The 22,777-nt window shown below is 41.9% G+C and overlaps 3 protein-coding genes across 6 annotated transcripts in view; 2 read left to right on the plus strand and 1 right to left on the minus strand.

Moving 5' to 3' along the window:
* LOC122625132 (flotillin-2) overlaps nucleotides 1-22,777 on the minus strand; it is a 90,721-nt gene that overhangs the window by 46,031 nt on the left and 21,913 nt on the right. The window lies entirely within an intron of this gene.
* LOC122625137 (glucose dehydrogenase [FAD, quinone]) lies at nucleotides 6,402-9,356 on the plus strand. The gene is made up of 3 exons (XM_043805055.1): nucleotides 6,402-7,254; nucleotides 7,358-7,394; nucleotides 7,505-9,356. Exons 1-3 carry the CDS (start codon nucleotides 6,404-6,406, stop codon nucleotides 9,245-9,247), a joined length of 2,631 nt encoding a protein of 876 aa, XP_043660990.1. The 5' UTR covers nucleotides 6,402-6,403; the 3' UTR covers nucleotides 9,248-9,356.
* LOC122625120 (glucose dehydrogenase [FAD, quinone]) lies at nucleotides 18,591-21,139 on the plus strand. The gene has a single exon (XM_043805035.1). The coding sequence runs from the start codon at nucleotides 18,616-18,618 to the stop codon at nucleotides 20,740-20,742; it is 2,127 nt and encodes a 708-aa protein (XP_043660970.1). The 5' UTR covers nucleotides 18,591-18,615; the 3' UTR covers nucleotides 20,743-21,139.

The raw sequence follows: 22,777 nt of genomic DNA on the forward strand, positions 1-22,777 counted from the left end.
ATGTAAGACACGTACTTCCAGCATATCAGCACTCAGAAATGTGCGAGGAAATGTTACGCAACCCGATAACCAATGCAGTTCCTCATTTTCCACATCGGAACGGATATTTTCCACATCGGAACGGATATTTTCCAGCGGATCTGAGCAATTCGATGCGGTTAGGTGCGTTAATGCCAATGCCATAATGCGATCATGATCACCCTTTTGGCGAATTAATAGCATTTTTACAATTTCATTTACGATTTCGGTTACAGCCGATGATGATTGCAATTAGCCACACACATTAATGGCGCTCGCAATCACAGTAGCTAGCGGTGCGTAGAGCTATAATAAATAATTCCCAATTGAATAATGCATTTTGGCCGGCCAAAATAATTTGTTAACAAAATGCACTACACACATCTAGGCGTTGTGTGCTTGGCTAATTGCCGCAGGCACTCTGCTTTTTGCCATAGATATACCACATCTCTGTTTTTTTCTCTTTACCATTTCTTTGTTTTTTTTTCACTTGGGTCGCGGAAGACGGCCATAAATCTGATCCACATGCCCAACTAGATTCCAGCTCCATGTGTGCAGTGTGTGTGTGCAGCACTATGGGCCCAACATTAAGGCCCCGTTTCCAATTCCGATTTCAATCCCAATTGCAGCGCTCTCAAGTGCAACGCATAAATATTTATGCTGCAAAGCAATGACCGTCCAAAATTTTACAGTCATCTGAACGAAAATGAAAGTTGCCCGCCACCGGCGCCTTCTCAGGCCCCCCACGATCCCCTTTTCCTTTCCCAGCTGCTCCATTTCAAACCTCTCCACTTTTGCCCCCACCAAATGCGACACTTGCAACAATTTAGTATGAGTAATAAAAATCAAAATATGCATTGGTTCTCTTTGAACACAGAAATTTAATTACGAGCTCAACAAGGTATCACATTCTATATTTGAAGCATAACTTTAAATGTTCTGATCAAAATACTAATATTTATAATCACAGAAAAACGATTTTCATTTCAAGTTTGATGCACCATTTTTCCCAGTGTAATGTCAAGCTCAAAGTCGGCTCGTAAGCCTAACTTTTGGCCTGGTTGTCGGAAGCCGGCAACATGCAAAAATATATTTGCATTCGCAGCGGAACAACAAGCTGCGCCGCTCCGCTGGCGAAAATAAAAAAGCATTTATTTATTTATTTTCGGGCTCCGTGCACAGAGTTCAATGGAGGGGCAATTGCACCTGACAATGCCCCCAGAGGTCGCAGGTTGCACAGAGTGGGGTTCAACTCTTTGACTCGCCTAATGAATGGAGCTAATGTGAGTGGATTTATTTCGAGTGGGCTGCAGGTTTTCCGCTGGCAAGGTGGAATCAACGGGGGCGAAACAACGAAATAAATCGTAGTAATTTGCAAAAGACTTAAACCATTTCATTTTTACTACTAAAATATAAAAAATATACTTCTGAGCTATCCTGGGTACCTCTTACTTTGACGAGTGCAAGCATATTAGCACCAAAAGGAAATAAATGTTGGACAATAAAGTGATGGACTAAATAAGGAACAACTCATTATAAAGCTGCTATTATATTGTAATTCCTGTTGATCCCATAATCCTATGTACATTTTTCGAGCTGAAAGTAGTGATATCGCAATACTTTTGCTCCCCAGACGCAAGTACTCCTAATAAATTCGGTATGGAGCACTTTTACCCTTCGATTGCATCGCCTGTCAAATGAAATGGAATGGAGTACGTACGAGTAAACAAACCGGAAATCTCCATCTTGGTGCCGATCTTTATGGCCTTGTTGCCATTGGGCCCCCCCAGTTAAACGCTCAACTTTTGAATTGGGAATCATGAATAATAAAACGGTAAGTCAATTGCCAGACTTGTAAATCGCTGGCGATGATCGCTGCCAGCGGTTTTGGCTCAGCCAAAGAAAGCCTCCAAAAAACACTGGCCAACGTATGTACTTCTCTCTTTCCAATGCATCGCCCCCTCTCTTTCTGAATCGCCATCCCCGTCCTCTTCTACAAAGTCCCGAAAAGCTTTTGCAATGGCAACACAAACGTTGAATGGAGCACGTAGCTCAATGACAAAACCCGAAGACAGCCGAGTTGAAGCGCCGAGAAATGGAAACGAAATCGAAAGTGCCGTGTCTTCTCAACGGTGAATCACTGGAAAAAAAATTGTAAGAACTTTATTTCCTAAATATGCTACCTAAGTAACAAATGAAAGTTAAAGGTTTGAACTGATACTAATATTAAAGTCAGACTAAATCGAAGGCCAATTATTTATCTACCAGAGAATAGATAAGTGTTAGTGTATTAATTTTCTTCCGGTGTACCCATTTTGTAAGCAGCTTTACGGATGTTTCTCCCTCTGCTTTCAACTCTCTCTCTGTGGGCCTGAAGCTCGGACTTTTGTTTGTGCTGCGACTTGGACTTGGACTCTACAGACATAAGTTGTGGTTATCATCTGGGAGTGCGAGGGAAAAGCTTTTGAAGGCCGTACGAAAAGCTACTTCTTCATCGTTTTGGCCGTCTTCAGGCAGTCGAGTGTGGTGGCCAAAAGCAAGACCTAAAAGCGAATTGCTCATTGAACAAGACGAGCTCGTGGCGTGCGTTTCGCAGTGAGCGGCAAAATATATATTATATATCACAGATATATGTATATAAATGTTTGAGTGATCGGTAGTGAAACGAAATCGCCGTGGACAATTATCACTTGCGGTAGAAATTACAGTGCAATAAATCGTACTTTGTCCCTTATTTTTTTGTTAGTTATTTTTTTTTTTTTTTGCATTATCTGTTGCCGTTTGGAAAGATGAAAGACGGCAACAGCAGTCATGGTAATCGTGAGTGAGACAAAGGAAAGTGGCAGGCAGTCGCGTTCAGTTTGAAGCCGCCACACCACAGAAAAAAAAATATAAATAAATAATCCGTACTAACTTCGGAGCAGCAGCAGCTACTGGAAAACCAAAGCAGCGGCCACAACTATAACAACCAAAAAACCACAGGCAAGTTTACTAAACTCAACTGAGGCTTGATAAATATATTTGTTTACATTTTTGCCGCAAGAATTAGTTAGCAGTTGTTTTCCAACTACACAACTAGTTAATAATTGCATATATCATAATAAGTACTGAATAAATAAAAGCCTAACTTTTACAAGCTTTATAAATACATTCGTTAATAAACAGACAAATAACCATTAACTCGTACATTAACACCTATTTGCATTCATCCAAGACAACAAGCGCACACATCAAGTGCGTTCATTTTCACTTTTATTTTTTATGTAACAACACCGATTTCTGACCCTTTGGCAAAGATGGAAAATAAAAAGAGGGCGCAAAAAAAAACTAAGAAATGGAGGTAAATAAATATTTGGAAAAAGAAGGCGATTACTACTAGTAGTCAAATATTCTTATATAATCCTCCTAACAAACACACCTTGCGCTTGGAATTTGTTTATTTGTTTCTGGTCTATTCACACTTTCTACCGCCAATACGGTGGCATTACTCCAGCGATCTGTCCAATCCGCCGATCCGGCGATCGCTATATCCATCGCCTCACACCTCTGTGCGAATTATTATCAATTTGTGCACGTCGCAGCCATAAAGAGGCAATCATGGAGCGCGTGTATCGCCACTGGCACTTGGCACTGTGTGTGCATACGACTCGGGCAATTAAAAGCGCCAAGCAGGCCAGCAGGAAAGTGACACTATACTCGCAGAGCCAGAGCTACATAACCATATGATTCGAATACTCAAACGAGAGAGGGAAAAATTGAGTGGGGAAAACCCTGCGGGAAGCAACGACAAGTTGGCCCAAATGCAAGGGTCAGTTCAGTGTTCTTGCAAGCAGAATTCTTGAAGCAATAGAAAATGTAGAATCTTCTACTGCAAAGGAAAAAATAGAACAGCATGAAATTTTTATTACAATTAATTTATGCCATTATAAAATAGAAAGCAAGAAAGTTAGAAATGGTAGGGTAAGAAAATTGACAGATAAGTTAAATTAGCCATGTGCAGCTCAGCTACGTGAAATTCATATTTAAATAAATACAATTAAATAAGTTATAATACTTAAAATATAAATTTATGAAATGAAAATCAGTGTATACACCTTTCGTGCTTTAGACTCTCAATAAATCACAGTCTACGCAAACATAAAGGTAGTAATTATTTAATTTTCAGGTGTCACCTAGCAACTGCAGCACACATAGCAAGGAAATTAATTTTTCTATTGTTTTTCTTCTTTTTTTTTGATACTATTTCGACGTTTTCTCGCGTGTGTTTGTTGGCCAAGTTGGGCTTCTTTAATGTGTCACGGTACCATGACTCAGCCGGCTGTCGAGAAAGCGTTCAGCCGGAGTAAAGTAGCTGAAATTACTTGCCACACTCGGACTAGATTTATGTGTGTGGCTGTGCGACGACCCACAGAAGAGGGCAGGGCACGCAGAAAAAACAAAAATAAGCAAGCCAACAGAAATCCGTGAAAATGTCGTCAATTATGGGGCATAATGTCTGGCCATAATTAAAAGCTGTCAAATCATAATTGGCAGGCAGTTGAGCACCAACAATAAAAATATAAAAAAAACTAAGCCAAAAACTGCGGCCAGTTGCTAACAATGTGTGAATTGCATAATGACGAGCTGAACCAACGAAATAAATGGATGAATCGACATCAATGTGATGTAAAAATGCCCGAGAAAACCTGGCCCAGTATTATTGCGTCAAACAGAAGAAAAAAAATGAAAAAAATAGATATAGCTTGGAGGGTTTTCCTTTGTCACTCCGCCCAAGGGCGTTGCATAAATTAGCGGGCAGTGTTGCGTCTGCCTTTAACGGGGATTTGAGTGAATGAATTTTTCAGATTTTGGATTTAATTTCTGCCGTCTGCCGCTGATGATGTTTGTTTTTTCGGTTTTTTAGTGTTGTTAGTTACATGGCAACCGTCGAGCCGTTCAAATCGCTGGAGCGAAATTGCTTGGCAAAAATCGTTATATATACGCATATACATATATATCTCAATTTAGCTAACAGCATTTTGCGCGGCTAAAAATAGACAACTATTTTCGGTGCGCTTAATTAATCGAGAGCAGTTCCAAGCATTTATTTTCCAGTGTTGTGACAGAGGTACCCAAACAAATACAACAAAAAATTAAAACAAAAACTAAAAAACCAGAAAACATGAATAAAAAGGGAAAAATAAATTAAATATTACATACAATAGTGATTACATGAAATACGAGTACCGTATGTAGGAAGCTCGATGTCGCTTGGCTTTCACTGCGATCGCTTTAAATCGAGAGCGCAGGGGGAAAACTGGAAAAACCACAGAAAAAACAACAACAACAACAGGAGCTGGACGGCAATTAAGCCCCGATGCCGCCAATGGACAAACAAAATAACGAAATTGCATTTTACAGGCTAAGACATTGAGACATTCAAGACTCTCGAGAGACAAGAGACACAAAAAAAAATCAAGAGTCGAGGATTTTTTTTTCTTGCTGTTTGCTTTTTCCGCCTGTCAAACGGCATTGAACTTGAAAAACTAGCCAGTAAGAGAGAGAAAATAGGAGAAATATACGCAGCAGCCGCGGAAAGACAAAATAATACTACTATATACAAATAAGAAAAGAAAAGCAAAGAAATGGCTATCTAATGAGATGCAGCTGACAACATTTGAATATTTATATTTTTAAATTCAATTTCAATGCGATTTGATAACGTTTTATTTTCGTTGCTTGCGAAAATGTACGCAAGTTCGTTGCCTAAGTCTTTTGTTTGACTGCGCGTGTGACAGCGCCATCTGTTGGTTAACGATTGCCAAACTGGAGGCTTTGGAATATATACACTAATTTTGGATATCTAGCGGCTTCCGCTAGTCAATAATGCTTGCATGTTGCTGACTTACGAGCCAGTTTCAGTTTCGGTTTCGTTTTTGTTTTTGCCTGCCAAGTCATGCAACAATGGCAAACATGTTAACAAGAAATCCAAAAAAAACCAAAAAAAAAAGCCACTACAATGCTCATCAGTTACCCATCATCCATAGATGGACGTATGATAGCGCGGCTCCCACGCTTTTGGGTGTCGTTATCTGGAAATGGTCGAGAGCTGGTTGCCTCATCAATGGATTAGGGAGGGAAATATTAAGATGTTGCCATTGCAATCAAAGCAATCAATCAAGAGATTTTTACTTCACTTCTTATATAAAAACCAACTCTTTTGCAATGTAAACGGAAACTATATTTAGTAATTGAGTGCACTAATTTCATTTTAATAATTCTAATTTCTGGGTTACTTTATTCTATCATAATAATATACATAAATATTATATATATGAATGTCATTTTTATAATAACTAAGTTTACAATTGTATCATTGCAGTTCTGTTCATATTTCTGTCAAAATATGGGCCAAGAGATATCGCAACAGCAAAATCAGCAACACCAACAACACCAGCAGCACCAACAACAACAACTACCCCACCACAAACGACAACCACAGCGCAAAAGCTTCAGCGGCATTAGCAGCACCAACCAGCCGATCTACACGCCCACAAGTCACCTATCCACCAGCTCCTCCTCCACCACCACCACCACCAACAACGAATATAGCCACAATAATAATAATAATACCAGCAATAATATCAACAATAATAACAATCAGAACTATCGATTGCGTCACAAGTACAACGTGAGCAAACAAACCTACGAGCGGAGCAAGATACCAGCGAGTGCCAGTCAATCGGATACGGATTCGCACTACGCCAAACTAAATCTGCAAAGGAGCAGTTCGCAGAGCTCCGACAGCGGTATCTACAACTCGTCCTGCCACTGCAGTTCCATATCCTCGATATCCGCCGTCAGCAGCAGTGCGAGCAGCAGTCGCAGCAGCAGCAGCTCTAGTCGCGGTTGTCCCAGTTCGCTGGTGTCCAGCAAATCGAACCGCTCGCTGGACAAGCAGAAACACTACCTAAGCCATCACCTGTACATCAAGTCGTATCTGGACATCTTGGAGGAGGACGAGCGGGCACGGGCTCACTTCAAATCCGCTCGTCCCGGCGGCATTCGCAACTATACACCCAAGATCTTGGCCAGCGGCGAGTCGAGCTTATCGGCTAGTTCCAGCACCAACACAGCGCTATCCTCCAGTGCGCCAGCGCATTGTTACGGACCGGGCAAGAGGACAACAGGTGGAGGCGTCTCAGGTGGATCAGCAGGTGCATCAGGAGCAGGAGCAGGAGCAGCGGGAACGGATCCGTGGATTTGACAATTACTGAAACATGGCGTTTGGCACAATGACGTCTTTGCTTGGCATGATCCCGCTGCTGGCGATCGGCATGAATTTCTATCGCTATCAAAGCGTAGATCCCGAGAACAAGGTCCAGGAGCCAACCGTCGTAAGTTCAATTCATTAAGCTAATCATGCATGATAATATGTACCAAGTACCAAGTATCTTTTGCATAGATTTTAGAGATCTTTCATTAACTTCCCATTGTTTTGTTCCAGATACGTCGTCAGTATGATTTTGTGGTGATTGGCGGCGGATCGGCTGGCGCTGTGGTGGCGAATCGCCTGAGTGAGGTGCGCAATTGGACTGTTTTGCTACTCGAGGCCGGCGGCGATGAGACGGAGATCTCGGACGTGCCCGCTCTGGCGGGCTATCTGCAGCTAACGGAGTTGGACTGGAAGTACCAGACGACGCCCTCATCCACGCGCCAGTACTGTCAGGCGATGAAGGGCGATCGCTGCTTTTGGCCGAGGGGCAAAGTGCTGGGCGGCAGTTCCGTGCTGAATGCCATGGTCTATGTGCGTGGCTCGAAGAACGACTACAATCACTGGGCATCGTTGGGCAATCCGGGCTGGGACTACGACAGCATGCTCAAGTACTTCCTCAAATCGGAAGATGTACGCAATCCCTACTTGGCCAAGACGCCATACCATGAAACGGGTGGTTATCTAACGGTTCAGGAGGCTCCATGGCGTACCCCACTCTCCATAGCCTTCCTGCAGGCGGGCATGGAGATGGGCTACGAGAACCGGGACATTAATGGTGCCCAGCAGACGGGCTTTATGCTCACGCAGAGCACGATTCGCCGCGGTGCCCGGTGCTCCACGGGCAAGGCCTTCATTCGCCCCGTGCGCCAGCGCCAGAACTTCGATGTCCTGCTGCATGCGGAGGCCACCAGGATCCTGTTCGACAAGCAGAAGCGAGCCATTGGCGTGGAGTACACGAGGGGTGGTCGCAAGAATGTGGTTTTCGTGCGCAGAGAGGTGATAGCGAGTGCTGGTGCTCTGAATAGCCCCAAGTTGCTGATGCTTTCCGGCGTTGGTCCAGCGGAGCATCTGCAGGAGCACAATATACCAGTGATATCGGATCTGCCGGTGGGCAGCAATATGCAGGATCATGTGGGTCTGGGCGGACTCACCTTTGTGGTGGATGCTCCACTGACCGTCACCCGCAATCGTTTCCAAACCATACCAGTTTCCATGGAGTATATACTAAGGGAACGTGGTCCGATGACCTTTTCGGGCGTGGAGGGAGTCGCCTTTCTGAACACCAAGTACCAGGACCCATCGGTGGACTGGCCCGATGTGCAATTTCATTTTTGCCCCAGTTCGATCAACTCCGATGGCGGCGAGCAGATACGCAAGATATTGAATCTGCGCGATGGTTTCTACAACACGGTGTACAAGCCACTGCAGCACAGTGAAACCTGGTCGATACTGCCCCTGTTGCTGAGACCGAAGAGCACGGGATGGGTGCGCCTGAACTCGAGGAATCCGCAGCATCAGCCCAAGATCATACCGAACTACTTTGCCCACCAGGAGGACATCGATGTGCTGGTCGAGGGCATCAAATTGGCTATCAATGTGTCTAATACGCAGGCATTCCAGCGTTTCGGCTCCAGATTGCATAACATCCCGCTGCCAGGCTGCAGACATCTGCCATTCCAGTCGAATGAATACTGGGCCTGCTGCATCAAGGAGTTCACCTTCACCATCTATCATCCCGCCGGCACCTGTCGCATGGGACCCAGTTGGGATGTAACGGCCGTGGTTGATCCACGATTACGGGTGTACGGGGTATCCGGTGTTCGAGTGGTGGACGCCAGCATCATGCCAACGATTGTCAATGGGAATCCCAATGCGCCGGTCATCGCCATTGGCGAAAAGGCCTCCGATTTGATCAAAGAAGATTGGGGCGCCAGGCGGGCGCACACTTCCACTACCACTTCCACTTCCACTTAGTTAAGAATTTGTCTATCGCTTATTTATGTTTCAACTAGTCAAATGTGGATTAACTGATGTAATGTTATCGCTATGTGTTTTTGTTCTATCGAATTCCTCGTTTTGTTCACCGTTCAGTTTATGCTTAGTTATTTGAATAAGTTTAGTGTACAAAAACCCACAAAACTGCTTTTTTTTTGTATAACCTTATCAAGCATTTTATTAAATATTTATGTACCTATTTATGAAAAAGAAGCGTTTCTTACTTTGGTTACTTGGTTATTTACTGTGACATGAATTAGTCGGCTACTGATGGGACTTTATTAGAAAAAAAAAACAAAAATAAATTACCAATTTTAATTAATGTTTTTCGGTTTCAATTTCAACTACTTTATTCGTATCTATTAATGGAACCCTTTTTCAACTATTTCATGTACGCTTTCTTGATAAATTATATTTTTATCATAAGGATTTACTAACTTTTTTGTTGTTAAATACATTTTATCTACATGAAAGCCTCATGTTACACAATTTCATGTAATCTTACATGACAACTGTCATTTATTTGATTGTTTTGAAGAGTCAGTATTTAAGCTCAACGAATTAATTAAAAAAGAGCCTAAAATAATATGCATATATATCATAATAAATAATAATATTTTAATATTATAAATAAATAGTTTAATTATTGTTTGTTTACTATGGCTGTCGTTGTATCAGTGCACTTAGCATGTACATGAACCACGGCTAACAGTTAGCTAAGACTTCAACCGCAGCGAAAGTGAAGTCACGAAGTTTATAAATTGTATTTAATTTTTCGATTTGCCTTAAGTGCTGGGCGTTATTTTGCACACGCCCCTTTTGGCCAGCTTTCTGGGCAGCCCACTCTTCCGCTTCGCCAGAGCCAAAGCCAAAGCCAAATGTCAAAAATTGCCAGTATGATCGAAAAATGAAATGCCCCCACGAAGGCCCCTTGAAATGTTATAAACTCTCTGCATTTTTAATATGCTGATGGCCGATGATGGTTTCCGTAATCCCCCGCCTCTTTTCTTTCGGCCGTGGGCGTGGCTCTTTTGATAGTCAGGCTTCCGTGTTGCCATAAAAACAAAATATATACCGTTTCGCTTTCGAGCGTTCAAGTGTGCCAAGGTTATTCAAATTTGTTGACCACATTAGCCAGCCAGCTTTTCGGCACGTTTTATTTCGTAGGTGTCAGTTGAAAGTTTGGGCAATGCCCTGTCCACAATTATCGACTGCCAGCGAAAAGCCGGACAATTGCGAATTTCGCATGCAACTTCCAGGGAAGCCCAATACCATACCCACCCCCTCCTGTAATAATATTGCAAAAATAAATAACAACAAAGGGGAACACAGCGATAAATGAAACCGAGTCTATAAACCACCCAAGGCGATGCCCAGACTTCTTATATAAGGCCCTCTTTCGGGGTTATGGTATATGGCATGGTATGGTATGATATGATATGGTATGGCATGGTAAGGTATGATATGGTATGGTATGTTTATGGTATACAGTATGGTATACAGTGGGAAATAACTAATAAATAAATGCAAACAAAGTTTCGGGCAAATATTTGATTTGATTTTAACGAAACGACAAGTCATTGCGACCGCATACTAATGGAAAGTGTTATGCCCAAGATGAAGATGATGAAGATGAGGGAAGATGGGGAGTCAAGAGTCGGGAGTCGGCAGTCGGGATGATGACACACTATATAATATATGTACATATAGCGGGCACGGCAAAGATCGGCGGACGTGCGTTGAATATCTGTGTCTGTGGTCAGTGAAACACAGAAATTGGGTCATTAAACCGCCGAAAGATCGATCGATCGATGAGACCATCTTGAAAATGAGACGGCTGAAGAGATAAAATAGGAAATGCACGCAAAGTAGAGGCGTGGATTTAAGATGGATTGAATAAGCCATTAAAATATAAATATATCCATAAACATATTTAAATATCTATATAAAACTATCTATGTTAAATTGGCTTTTTGTTTAATGAAGTAAGTAAGTAATCAATCCAAGCCCCTATCAATTAAACGAGCAAGATCATTCATCTTACATCCTCTAAGTAAGCTGCAACACATGAACTGAATAAAATGAATCATTTGAGGAACTCATTGGCAACCATGCGTTGTATCATCAGTGCGCGTATGCATTGAATCGAAATTAATCATAATGCATGTCAAGGGAAGTTGGCATTCGTTTGAGTACCTTTTTCACCCATTTTTCTCTTTACCCATAATCTATTTTCTTCACTTTTCTCCCACATCGTAATCGTCATCCTCCTTAGCTTCATAGTGCAAACAGAGATACGTGATGTCGAACACACGCGACAAATCGCACCAGCAAACGAAAGAAGCAAATGAATCCAAGACTGGTTGAGATTTATTTTTGTTTTTTTTTTTTGGTTTTTTTTTTGGGCGGGAAGAGGCTTGTGGAGCCACGGGAGGGATTGAATAATCTTTGGTTAATTTCGGTCAATTATGCCGTGCCTCAAGTCCGCCATCGAAGTTGCAATTGCAGCGAAGCCAAACTGAACACACAGAAAAACCAAAACCAAAAGCGAAGCAAACCAAACCGAACTGAAGTGAACTGAACTGAACTGAACAGAGTAAATCGTACAGATCCGAACCCGAAATCGTTCAAGGCATATAATTTCAATTGCAAACTGGAAACAAAAAATAAAAAAAGGGGGAGGAGGATGGCGGCGCAGTCGGAGGAGCATTGTCAAAAAAATATCAAGTATCCGCCGCTTATGTCATAGATGGGGCAAGGTGTTAGGTGCCGCGCCTCACGTAGGCAATCAAAAACCAAATCAAAGCCAACAAAATATATATACACATCCGCGCTGCTATCCAGCTAACGAGGCTTAATCCAAAGTTAAAGCCACTTGTTGCCCTTTTAATTCGAGCGCTGATTTGCTGGTGGCACAGCCTTTCGCCAGATGGTGCACTTCAAATCAGCCCACCCTCTCTTTTCTTCAAGGAGTCTCTACGGATGAGGGAAAGTTGTAATACTCTCGAAAAAGGTATGGCTTCTCTGCTAGTTTTTTAGAAATTATAAAGAAATTCAATATAGCATTTTTAAGCAATATTCTATAATATTATTATAATCCTGCTTTACTTTAAATCACATTTTTTGTTGTAACCCTCTTTTGCAGTGTCAAATTGGCACGGGCACTTAATAGTTACTTTTCCCAATGAGTTGCACTTTTTTTTGTTGAGGGGGCGTTGCTATTTAAAGTCGCCACATTCCCTTTTCGGCAGGCAGCTCAGCTTATCTGCATGGCGTCCACCTCCTTGCCCATGGCCCCTCTTTATAAATAAGGTATACGACATGCATATATCCCTCTTCCCTGGGCACTAATTGCACTTTAACACCCAACAGCCAACAAAAACGGCGAGCTGAGAAACGAGGCGAAATGGGAAAAAGACAGCAGTGAAATATTTCAACAGCTTACCTAAATCATGTTGTTGCTCTTTACCATAGCCGTGCTGTTTTTGTTTTTGTTTTTCACTTTTTTTGGCTCATGATTACATAAATTATACCCGTTGACAAAACACAGCCAGCCAGGTTGTCCCAGGCAATTGCCAAAGAAAAAAAAAATCGAGAGAAAAAAAACAGAAAAAACCAAAACAGAAAGACAGAAAAAACACACACAGATTTTTCTCAGCCATGTTTATGGGTTAATAACTTCATTTGACCATTTTACGCTTTTGGGTTGCCACTTTTCTGCTGAGTTTGGCATGCGAGGAATGCGGTCACTCAGGCGGAGAGAACTTCCCAGAAATATGTATATAAAACTGCTTTATAATTAAAGGGGAATATTTAAGATTTCATCATTTTTTTATCTGATATAATAATATATATTTAATAATATTTAGTTATAATATGCTGGCCCATTGCAACCATGCCTTAGCCTTATTATTTCTTATTTTTTTGTGCATTTAGACCCAATTACCACCTCTTTCTCTCGCCTCTCGGATTTGACCTTCTGAATTTCTTGGCCTAATGACCGCATCTTCCTCTTCCTCCTCTTCATTGGCAGTTCGTAACAAACCACTACCACTACCACTTTCGTACCGTTATCAGCGCTTCAAACTTGTTGGCCATCCAACGTGTTCGATGTGCCAATAATATGCAACATCCATGGCGTTGGCTTTTCGGAATTTCGCGGCAAGCGGATCGTTCAGTTGACTACGTGCAACGCAGCCGCGCAGACGCAGTCAGCGGCTTAGCAAATCCGACCTAAATAATCCATATATGCATATATACATATATGTACGTATTTCTTAAACATCGGCAAATTCAATCAATCCAAAGGATCCGGTGATTTGTGATTTGCTGTGCCAAAAGTGCCAGGCTACGTGGGCTAAGAATCGCAAGTAAGCCAGTGCAGAAAAGTGTTGTGAATCAAACCACCTGTAGCCGGTTTCGAAAAAGAAAATATACAAAAAGATTTATATTTAAAAATAATGGGTGCAAACAGTTCGACATCAAATGCACTCAAGTGCATAGTTTTTTTTCTGCTTTTTTTTCATTTGCACAATCCACCCACAAAAAACCCACATTAAACTATGAAATACATTCGGGCAAACAAATAACGAAGACAAAAAATAATGGAAAACATTAACAATAAAGAAAGAGCGGCTTTGATAAGTAGGCTATATGTTGCACACTAACGGTTGTTGGGCGATTGTCATTGTTTTTCATGTTGCTGCTGCTGTAACATTTTCTTCTTTTTTTTGTTCGCTTTTTTTCCCCCTTTTTTTTGCAACGCTAAAGACAATAGAAAGATTTGTCTTTGCAACATCAACAGCAGTTGTTTCTCTATGAACACTGGGCTCTCGCGGAGACACAAAGAAATTTGCATTAACATCAACCAAAATAGACAAAAAAAAAATGGAAAAAAGAAATGAGAAGTGGGCGACGTCGGCCACGCCCATTTCGCATAACTTTAGCGCAGTAGCAACATCTTCGAAAACAGCAGCCACATCATAGTGGATGCCTCCAGTTTGACACTGAAGGCTTTTTGCCAGCAGGCTTTTAAGATAGATTAGGCTTTTAAATGGAAGATACTTGATCAAAAATGGGAGTTTAATATCACTGAAGCTGTTTGTAAAGTCATGAAAAAGGGTATCTAATTTTGATAGTCAGCATACAAGTCATTGGAATAAAAATGCATTTAGTTATACTCTTCAAAAATGAATGGCTTCTCGGTAAAGCAATTCAACTTGTTCAGCTTTATGAATACATTTAAATGGTTTTCAAACTACAAGAAGTAACGATTATCTGGGAACTATCTCCACATAAATATACATAAAAAATATCCAAAACTTTTAAAGATGCCTATCCTTTGGGTGCAGTTTGGCCATTATGTTTCCAATTTATCTTTATTTGCTAATAAATAAATAGCGCAAATTTGTGCAATGTTTGTTTTCCTTGAAACTATCTCCCAGTAGTCGTAAACATCCCTGTTTTATTCGATTTGTTGCCTCGATGGCCAGTGCATAGTTTTAATTAACATTTGGCACGCACCAGCAGTAATACACCGCGAAAAATCAGTATATTTGCCAATTTTTTGTAACTTCAACTGCATTATTCTGGCATTGAGTTTATTATGAAAAAATTTGTTGCTGTGCAGCAGCAGTTTGTGGCGCGCATTTTCCTGGGTGTTGTTGCAGCTAAATGAAATTTGCCGCTAGGTAATTAAAACATTTTACTTCAGCCATGAGTATTATAATTAGCTAATTGCACTATTTGAATACAGTTAGGTTGCTGATGCTGCTACTTTTGCTTGTGGCCAAAATCAAGTCAATGACACAAACAAAAAGCTGAAGAATCCAGCCGGCAAATGAGTGTGGCACCTGTGGCGGCCAAGGTGACTGACACCAAATGACACCAAATGACATCAAATGACACCAAATGACACCAGCTGACATTGTAATCATGAACCCAGGCAACTGTATAGCAATGTCGAGTGGTAAAACAACAACCTGAAACTGAGTAGCTGACTGACTGACTGACTGACTGATGTCTTGTGTTTGTTTACACCAAATTAGCGCACAAAATCGGCAAACGAAATCACTTAATTGTCGCAATCATCAAATGATAAAGTGGTTGAGTGCGTGGGTGCTAAAAACAGTGAGGCATATAAAAACCTCTGAAGTAGTAGGGGTAGTGATCACGGTGATCTTGGCCTTTGGCTGGACAGGAAATCTAATCGGTTTGCAACGATACAAGATTGTAAATATAATAATCCACTCACAGCAGTGCTCAAGATATTAGCTTTTGGCTTTACCACTTCAACTTGTGTTTATGCTCCATTTTAACTTAAATAGGCACTTTTGATACATTTTCCAAAGACAGTATTCCTTCTTCCCCACAAAAGTATTCAAAATAGAGCAGCAATATAGCGCTTTTATGTATATTGTACTACTATTCTTTTGCCGACAGCTGTTGATGTAGATGTTTGACTCGGGCCTAAATACAACGTGATTTTTCTCCACCGTAATGACGCATGTCAATAGCAGTTGGGAGTGAGGTGGGGAGTGAAAAGTGGAAGGGGTAAGGGGTAAGCGGTAAGGGGTAAGGGGGGTGGGGGGATGATAACTCCGGGCCGGGCCAACAGGTTTACCTGGTCCCGGAGCCGCAAAAGTAAACTTGTTTGCTGTCGCTGCTGACCCAATTTTGTGCAACTTTTTTTCGACATTTTTACAACGATTTTTGTTGCCGCACTCTCTGCCCCGCGGAGGTTTTTCGCACAAAAAAATAAAAACCAAAACAAAGCTCAGAAAAAACGAACCCTAAGAAATGAAGAAAAGCAATCTGTAAAAGAAATGCAGCCGCAGCTTCCACTCTTCAGATACTGAATCTGAATCCGAATCCAAATCCGTATCTGCATCTGTGGCAAGATAGCAACCTGTTGCTTTTTTTTATATATATATATATTTTTTTTACTGGTCTGGCCTTTCACTTGGTCGCCGGAAGATCGGGTTTTGCGGTTGGCAATTGAAGTGATAAGAAATCGACATTGAAACTGATTACGTCAGTGGGGCCGGGTTTCAAGGAAAGCAAAGCGAGAGAAAAGCGGTGAAAAATCTAAAAACTATTCCAAACTCAAAGAGTAAGTAGGCTACAATTCAGCTTGGATGTCATTCAATTTATAAAAACTGGTCGTAGCAATGAATGTCAACCTGTGGTAATAAAAGAGTTTACTGACAATTTCGCTATACATTTTACACAAGCTTAAGGCGGATTTTATGATAAAGAATTTTCATAGGCTTTACAAATGTTATAAAACCAGATTAGCAAAGTTCCAAACTATTATTAAAAAAAAGTATCATTACAACATTTAGTTTTAACATTACAAAATTTACTTTTATCATTACAAAATTTAGTTTTATCATTATAAAATGTAGTTTTATCATTACAAAATTTAGTTTATCATTACAAAATTTAGTTTATCATTACAAAATTTAGTTTAATCATTACAAAATTTAGTTTTATCATTACAAAATTTAGTTTAATCATTACAAAATGTTGTTTTATCATTACAAAATTTAGTTTTATCATTACAAAATTTAGTTTGAACTCCAACTGCATAACTTATAATTATAGTTGGTAATTAATGAGATACCTGCTTTTAATTAGATCTCTTTATAGGCCGTGGTGCGCTTAATTTGCGCCATAACTTAGACTTAATGAACTTGTAAAGCGCGGCAAATCGATTTGTTTATAAATAGCAGGCGGCATCGTTAATCACTCAAATGAAATGGCCATCACTTCCCTGTCTTTCGACACCACCTGTCACTTTTATTTCTCCCATCCCTTCACCTGTCTCTCCTCTCTCTGCATCGCACACTCATTAGGCCAGGTATGTAAATTGTGGGTTTCTCACCCACCACTCCCACTCCCACTCCCACCCAAAACGCCACCCCCTTCTGAAATCAAGAGAAAAGAAAATAATAAAAAAGGAAGGAACCCCGCACTTATGGGTAAACTGGATAGACAGGCGTTAAATGGCGTTGGGTATTTGGTATTTCAACACCCGCTCGATAACAACTCAACATACAGCCGCCATGTGTCAACAGATCCCATGTCCACATATACACTCGTATCTATGGCCAAAAACCAATGGCTATTGAGTTTCGATCTGGGCTTAAGTCCGGGCTTAGCTCAAAAAAATACAAATACTGCTCGCAAAACAATCGAAATGAAACGAAACCCATTTCGTATGTCTTTTGCCCAATCGAGCACGCCAATTACGAATACCCCAAAAGATCCAAAAATAAATTTAAAAAAAAAATAAAAACCATAGGTCCACCGGTTACGTCATTGGATCGTACAACAACCAACGAAAAATGATTGTTGTAATCCGAAAAGCGAAAAAACGGCCGACGAATTTGAAAGACAAACAAACAGAGAGATGGTTGCATTTACGTGGCTAACATTATAAACCAAAAAACGTAGAAAACGCAAAAAGCCGCTAACAATTCCCCCTTTGTCGCTTTTGGCCGCTATATATCGTCAAGGTCGTCGACGTGTTAACATCCAAAATTGGTCGGGAAATATTATTATGGAGTTTAGTGGCTAGTGTGTCTTGGATGAGTGCAACACAAATGCAACTGTTGCAACCGAATGCATTCGATTGGGCAGTTAGGTTAGGCAAATCAGCTCGAAATTGGTAAATCATTTAGATCGGCAACAACCAGAACATGCAAGAATGTTTTGCAAGCGATAATGGCGCCTTTTTGGTTGGTTAAGCCTGCGAAATTACATTAGATAATCAGCGGGATTGCAAACACCTAGGTTTTGTAACTTCAAATGTGAAAACTTAAGCCGTGAAGTTGCATAAAGTTCTCTTTTAACAGCGATACAAAACAACATCAATGGAAAGTAAATGCTGCCAAAATATGTATATTAATTAAACTATATTTCTTATCTTTCAGCTGGCCTACGAAGAGCACAAGGATAGCACAACATATAAGGATAAGGAATGACTAGACTACAATTAATCTACCAGCAATAATTACTTTAAATGCAAGGAAGCAAAGAATAGTGGAATAAGGAATTACTGTTTAAAAAACCACACAGAAAATAGAGAACTCTCTTCTTATAAAAAAAAATAGAAAACTAGGAACGCACTAAACTTGGTGGCACAAAAGCACTGGAGCAGAGCAGCTTTGAAACTGAGCAGTTTACTGAAAATCGGGCCACCTCAGAGCCCCGCCATGCACAAAAGAAAGAAACCCTAGACTTCAGAGAGTGGCAAGAAGATAAAAACCAAAAGAGTAACAATATAGCAAGAACTATATAGGGATAAACCCACAGAGAACCCAAGTAGACATCCGTAGGCCAACATGGTGCTCAATCTGCTGTTCATCACCACTGTGATCAAGTCCACTTTCGGCGTGGTGACCACCGGACTGTGGCTCATCCCACTGATGCTGGCCGCCATCACGTACTATCGCTACGATGCCGTGGATCCCGAATCGCGGCCCCTGGACCAGCTGAATCTGTATCCGGAGTACGACTTCATAGTGGTGGGCAGTGGTTCGGCGGGAGCTGTGGTGGCGAATCGCTTGAGCGAGGTGAGGAAATGGAAAGTGCTGCTGATCGAGGCCGGTCCGGATGAGAACGAGATCTCCGATGTGCCATCGCTGGCGGCCTATTTGCAGTTGAGCAAACTGGATTGGGCCTACAAGACGGAGCCCTCGACGAAGGCGTGCCTGGGTATGCAAAACAATCGCTGCAATTGGCCAAGGGGACGAGTTTTGGGCGGCAGTTCGGTGCTGAACTATATGCTCTATGTGCGCGGCAATCGCAACGATTACGATCACTGGGCCTCGCTGGGCAATCCTGGCTGGGATTACGATCATGTGCTGCGCTACTTCAAGAAATCGGAGGATAATCGCAATCCCTATTTGGCCAACAATAAGTATCATGGTCGCGGTGGACTGCTGACGGTTCAGGAGTCACCGTGGCATTCACCTTTGGTGGCCGCCTTCGTGGAAGCCGGTACTCAGATGGGCTACGACAATCGCGACATCAATGGCGCCAAACAGGCGGGCTTCATGATTGCCCAGGGAACGATACGTCGTGGCTCGAGATGTTCCACCGCCAAGGCGTTCCTGCGACCCATACGCTCGCGCAAGAACTTCCATCTGTCGATGAACTCCCAGGTGACCAGGATCATCATCGAACCGGGCACCATGCGGGCCCAGGCCGTGGAGTTTGTCAAACATGGCAAGGTGTACAGGATAGCGGCCAGGCGGGAGGTTATCCTGTCGGCTGGTGCCATCAATACGCCACAGCTAATGATGCTATCTGGTTTGGGGCCACGAAAACATCTGGAGAAGCACGGCATCCGTGTGCTGCAAGATCTGCCCGTGGGCGAGAATATGCAGGATCATGTGGGAATGGGCGGACTCACGTTCCTGGTGGACAAGCCCGTGGCCATTGTGCAGGATCGCTTCAATCCCACCGCGGTCACCTTTCAGTATGTGTTGCGGGAACGCGGACCGATGACCACATTGGGTGGCGTCGAGGGTCTGGCCTTTGTGCACACACCCTACTCCAATCGCAGTCTCGACTGGCCGGACATTCAGTTCCACATGGCACCGGCCTCCATTAACTCGGACAATGGCGCCCGAGTGAAGAAGGTGTTGGGCCTGAAGGAGTCGGTGTACCAAGAGGTCTACCATCCCATAGCCAACAAGGACAGCTGGACGATAATGCCACTGCTCTTGAGGCCAAGATCGAGGGGTTCGGTGAAACTACGTTCGGCGAATCCCTTCCACTATCCCCTCATCAATGCCAACTACTTCGATGATCCCTTGGATGCGAAAACTTTGGTGGAAGGTGCCAAGATAGCGCTTCGCGTGGCTGAGGCCCAGGTGTTCAAGCAATTCGGCTCGCGATTGTGGCGCAAACCGCTGCCCAATTGCAAGCAGCACAAATTCCTATCCGATGCCTACTTGGAGTGCCATGTGCGCACCATTTCGATGACCATCTACCATCCGTGTGGCACCGCCAAGATGGGACCCGCCTGGGATCCCGAGGCTGTGGTCGATCCCCGCCTGCGGGTCTATGGAGTGCGTGGACTCAGGGTGATTGATGCCAGCATCATGCCAACGATTAGCAGTGGCAATACCAATGCACCGGTCATAATGATAGCGGAAAAGGGCGCGGATCTCATCAAGGAGGACTGGCTCACGAATCCCGAGTACAAAGTGAAGCGGCAAGCTAATGGAGTTAGAGATCCAGTGCCAGCTGGCAGTGACATTCAGGGCATCAGCACACTGCCCAGAAACAGCAGCCAAAGCGACAGCAGCAACATCAGTGACAGGAGCAACATGGAGAGCAACTTCAGCAACTTCAGCAACAGCAGCAGTCACATCAACTTAGGCAGCAGCAGCAACACAAGCAACAACAGCAGCAACATTGACAGCAGCAGCAACTTCACACTCAACTATGCGGATAGTTAGTGGCTAAGCGACTTCACTTAGTTAGTTAGTGGCTAAGCGATGAAGAATACATATAGAGCTCCAGTTAGCTCCCGATTTTGTGCTCAGGGCTCCATAGCTTTAAACACTCACAGAAAGTGTCCACAACGAGAGAACAACACAAAATGTTTGCCATTGCTAAAGTTGCAGCATGTTGCAACATAAACTCTTTGAGTTCGTTATTAAACTCAACTGAAACTAAAACCAGAATGTGATTCGAAAATGCACCGAACATTCTTTACCTAAATTCTTTATCTACACTGAAACCAGAAGCTATCTTATGTATGAAAACAACCAAAACGTCTATATCACCGACTTGAAGTTCATTATCATTGGATGGCCATCTTGTAATGCTCATAAAAACTTTACTACGGAACCAGAAATGATTGATGCTTCCTTGTGAAACCATTTAAAAGTACCACTCATAAAAGGTTTACACCTGAGAATCATGGTACCGCGTCGTTTGTCTTTCATCAAGACAATAAGTACTCCAAAAGCCTATACAATTTCCACAACACATTAGGCTAGAAGTTACTATCTGCTGGCGTTATCAATAAAAGAATATAGATGTCTATGTGCAACCAGGCGGAGTTGCGTAACTCGTACTTCCCATTGAATCTCATCGCACTGTACACAACGATCCATTGCTAGAAGGAATCCAGAAATCGAGTCATAGTTTAACTGCTTACCTAAGTAATTGTTGTCATTTTTTTTTGCTTATGTATTATTTATGATAAGTTAGCTTAGTTAGTTTAATGTTCTTTGACTATTTATAGAAACCTTCCATGAACTTCATTATTTAAATGACATTCTATTTAATAAATTAAATTTGCATAAACATGAAGGCGAAATGCTTGTTATTTGCTAACAGCCGAAAAGCAGGCAACACAGGTGAGGTAAGCAAAATGGTTTAGTGGCGTAAATAAATTTGAAAAGTTGAATCATCAGGTGATTGGGTGTATTTGCCCATATTTTGTTTCAGCAATTTGTGTTCTAACTCAAGATATATGTAGTTTGTTTAGGAACTAACATGAAGTTCCATTGCTTATAGTAAAAACGTGTAGTTTGTTTAAGAACTAACATGGAGTTCCATTGCTTATAGTAACTTTTTTGTATCAGTATTGAAACTGAGTAAAAGCTTTCTACATTTAATTACATCATAGGCAGTATTTGATTGATTACATCAGACACGATGAGTGACAACTAAATAGGCCCCAGCCCAAGTGAAAATATTCACGAAATACATAGTGGGGCCCAACCCTATTCAACTTAACTTCAAATAGCCATCTGAGTATTTATATACCATAGCCTAGCATTTGGGCGCGGTAGTAAAAAAGACATAACACGCAACATTCTTGTGTAGAAAATGTGTATATTTAATTACTTACCAGCAGACAAGGCACGTTTTCAACTTGTCGCTGCAACGCCCAGTAAAATATATAGATATATATACGAAACATATTAAACATTTTAAGTTGCCTAATCGAAGTGTTATAAATCATATTTCTGACAGGCCAACGAGGCAGACCATGGCCTTGGTCAACAATTTTCATTTTCATGCTAGTATCGGAAGCCGGAAATGGCCAACGGAACGCAAGTTGGTCTAATCAACTCAAATTATAATCACTTTGGATTGTCTTTTTCCGGACCAACGGATCGATGAAGATGCCAAGATGCTAAGTGAGTGGTCCCTGTACCACTTTTCGACCACGAAACGTTCTAATTGACCGGCAAAAAATGAAGAAAAAAAAACCGGCTTATAATCATTTCAACTGAAGCTAAGCACAAAAAAACAGATTTTATGGCTTATTAATGGAAATCTCCAAGACGCTGCTAAGCGCATTTACACAAAACATGGCCAACAAATCACACATTTTAATGGGCCAGCGTTTCGGGCAAGTTCAAGGTCTAATTGGGGTTCTTTTAATGTAAAAGTATATTTAATTCGTAGGGTATGCGAAGTTGAAAGGTACAAAGTGCAATATTTCGATATTGCGTATACGCCCTGTGAACATAG

This window comes from Drosophila teissieri, chromosome X (genome assembly GCF_016746235.2).
Source record: "Drosophila teissieri strain GT53w chromosome X, Prin_Dtei_1.1, whole genome shotgun sequence".
NCBI lineage: Eukaryota > Metazoa > Arthropoda > Insecta > Diptera > Drosophilidae > Drosophila > Drosophila teissieri.

Coding starts and splice junctions, on each gene's coding strand:
- LOC122625120 (XM_043805035.1), top strand. CDS start 18,616: ATGGTGCTCAATCTGCTGTTCATCACCACTGTGATCAAGTCCACTTTC.
- LOC122625137 (XM_043805055.1), top strand. CDS start 6,404: ATGGGCCAAGAGATATCGCAACAGCAAAATCAGCAACACCAACAACAC. Junction 7,255..7,357: donor GGAGCAGCGGGAACGGATCC/GTGGATTTGACA, acceptor TCGCTATCAAAG/CGTAGATCCCGAGAACAAGG. Junction 7,395..7,504: donor AGGTCCAGGAGCCAACCGTC/GTAAGTTCAATT, acceptor GTTTTGTTCCAG/ATACGTCGTCAGTATGATTT.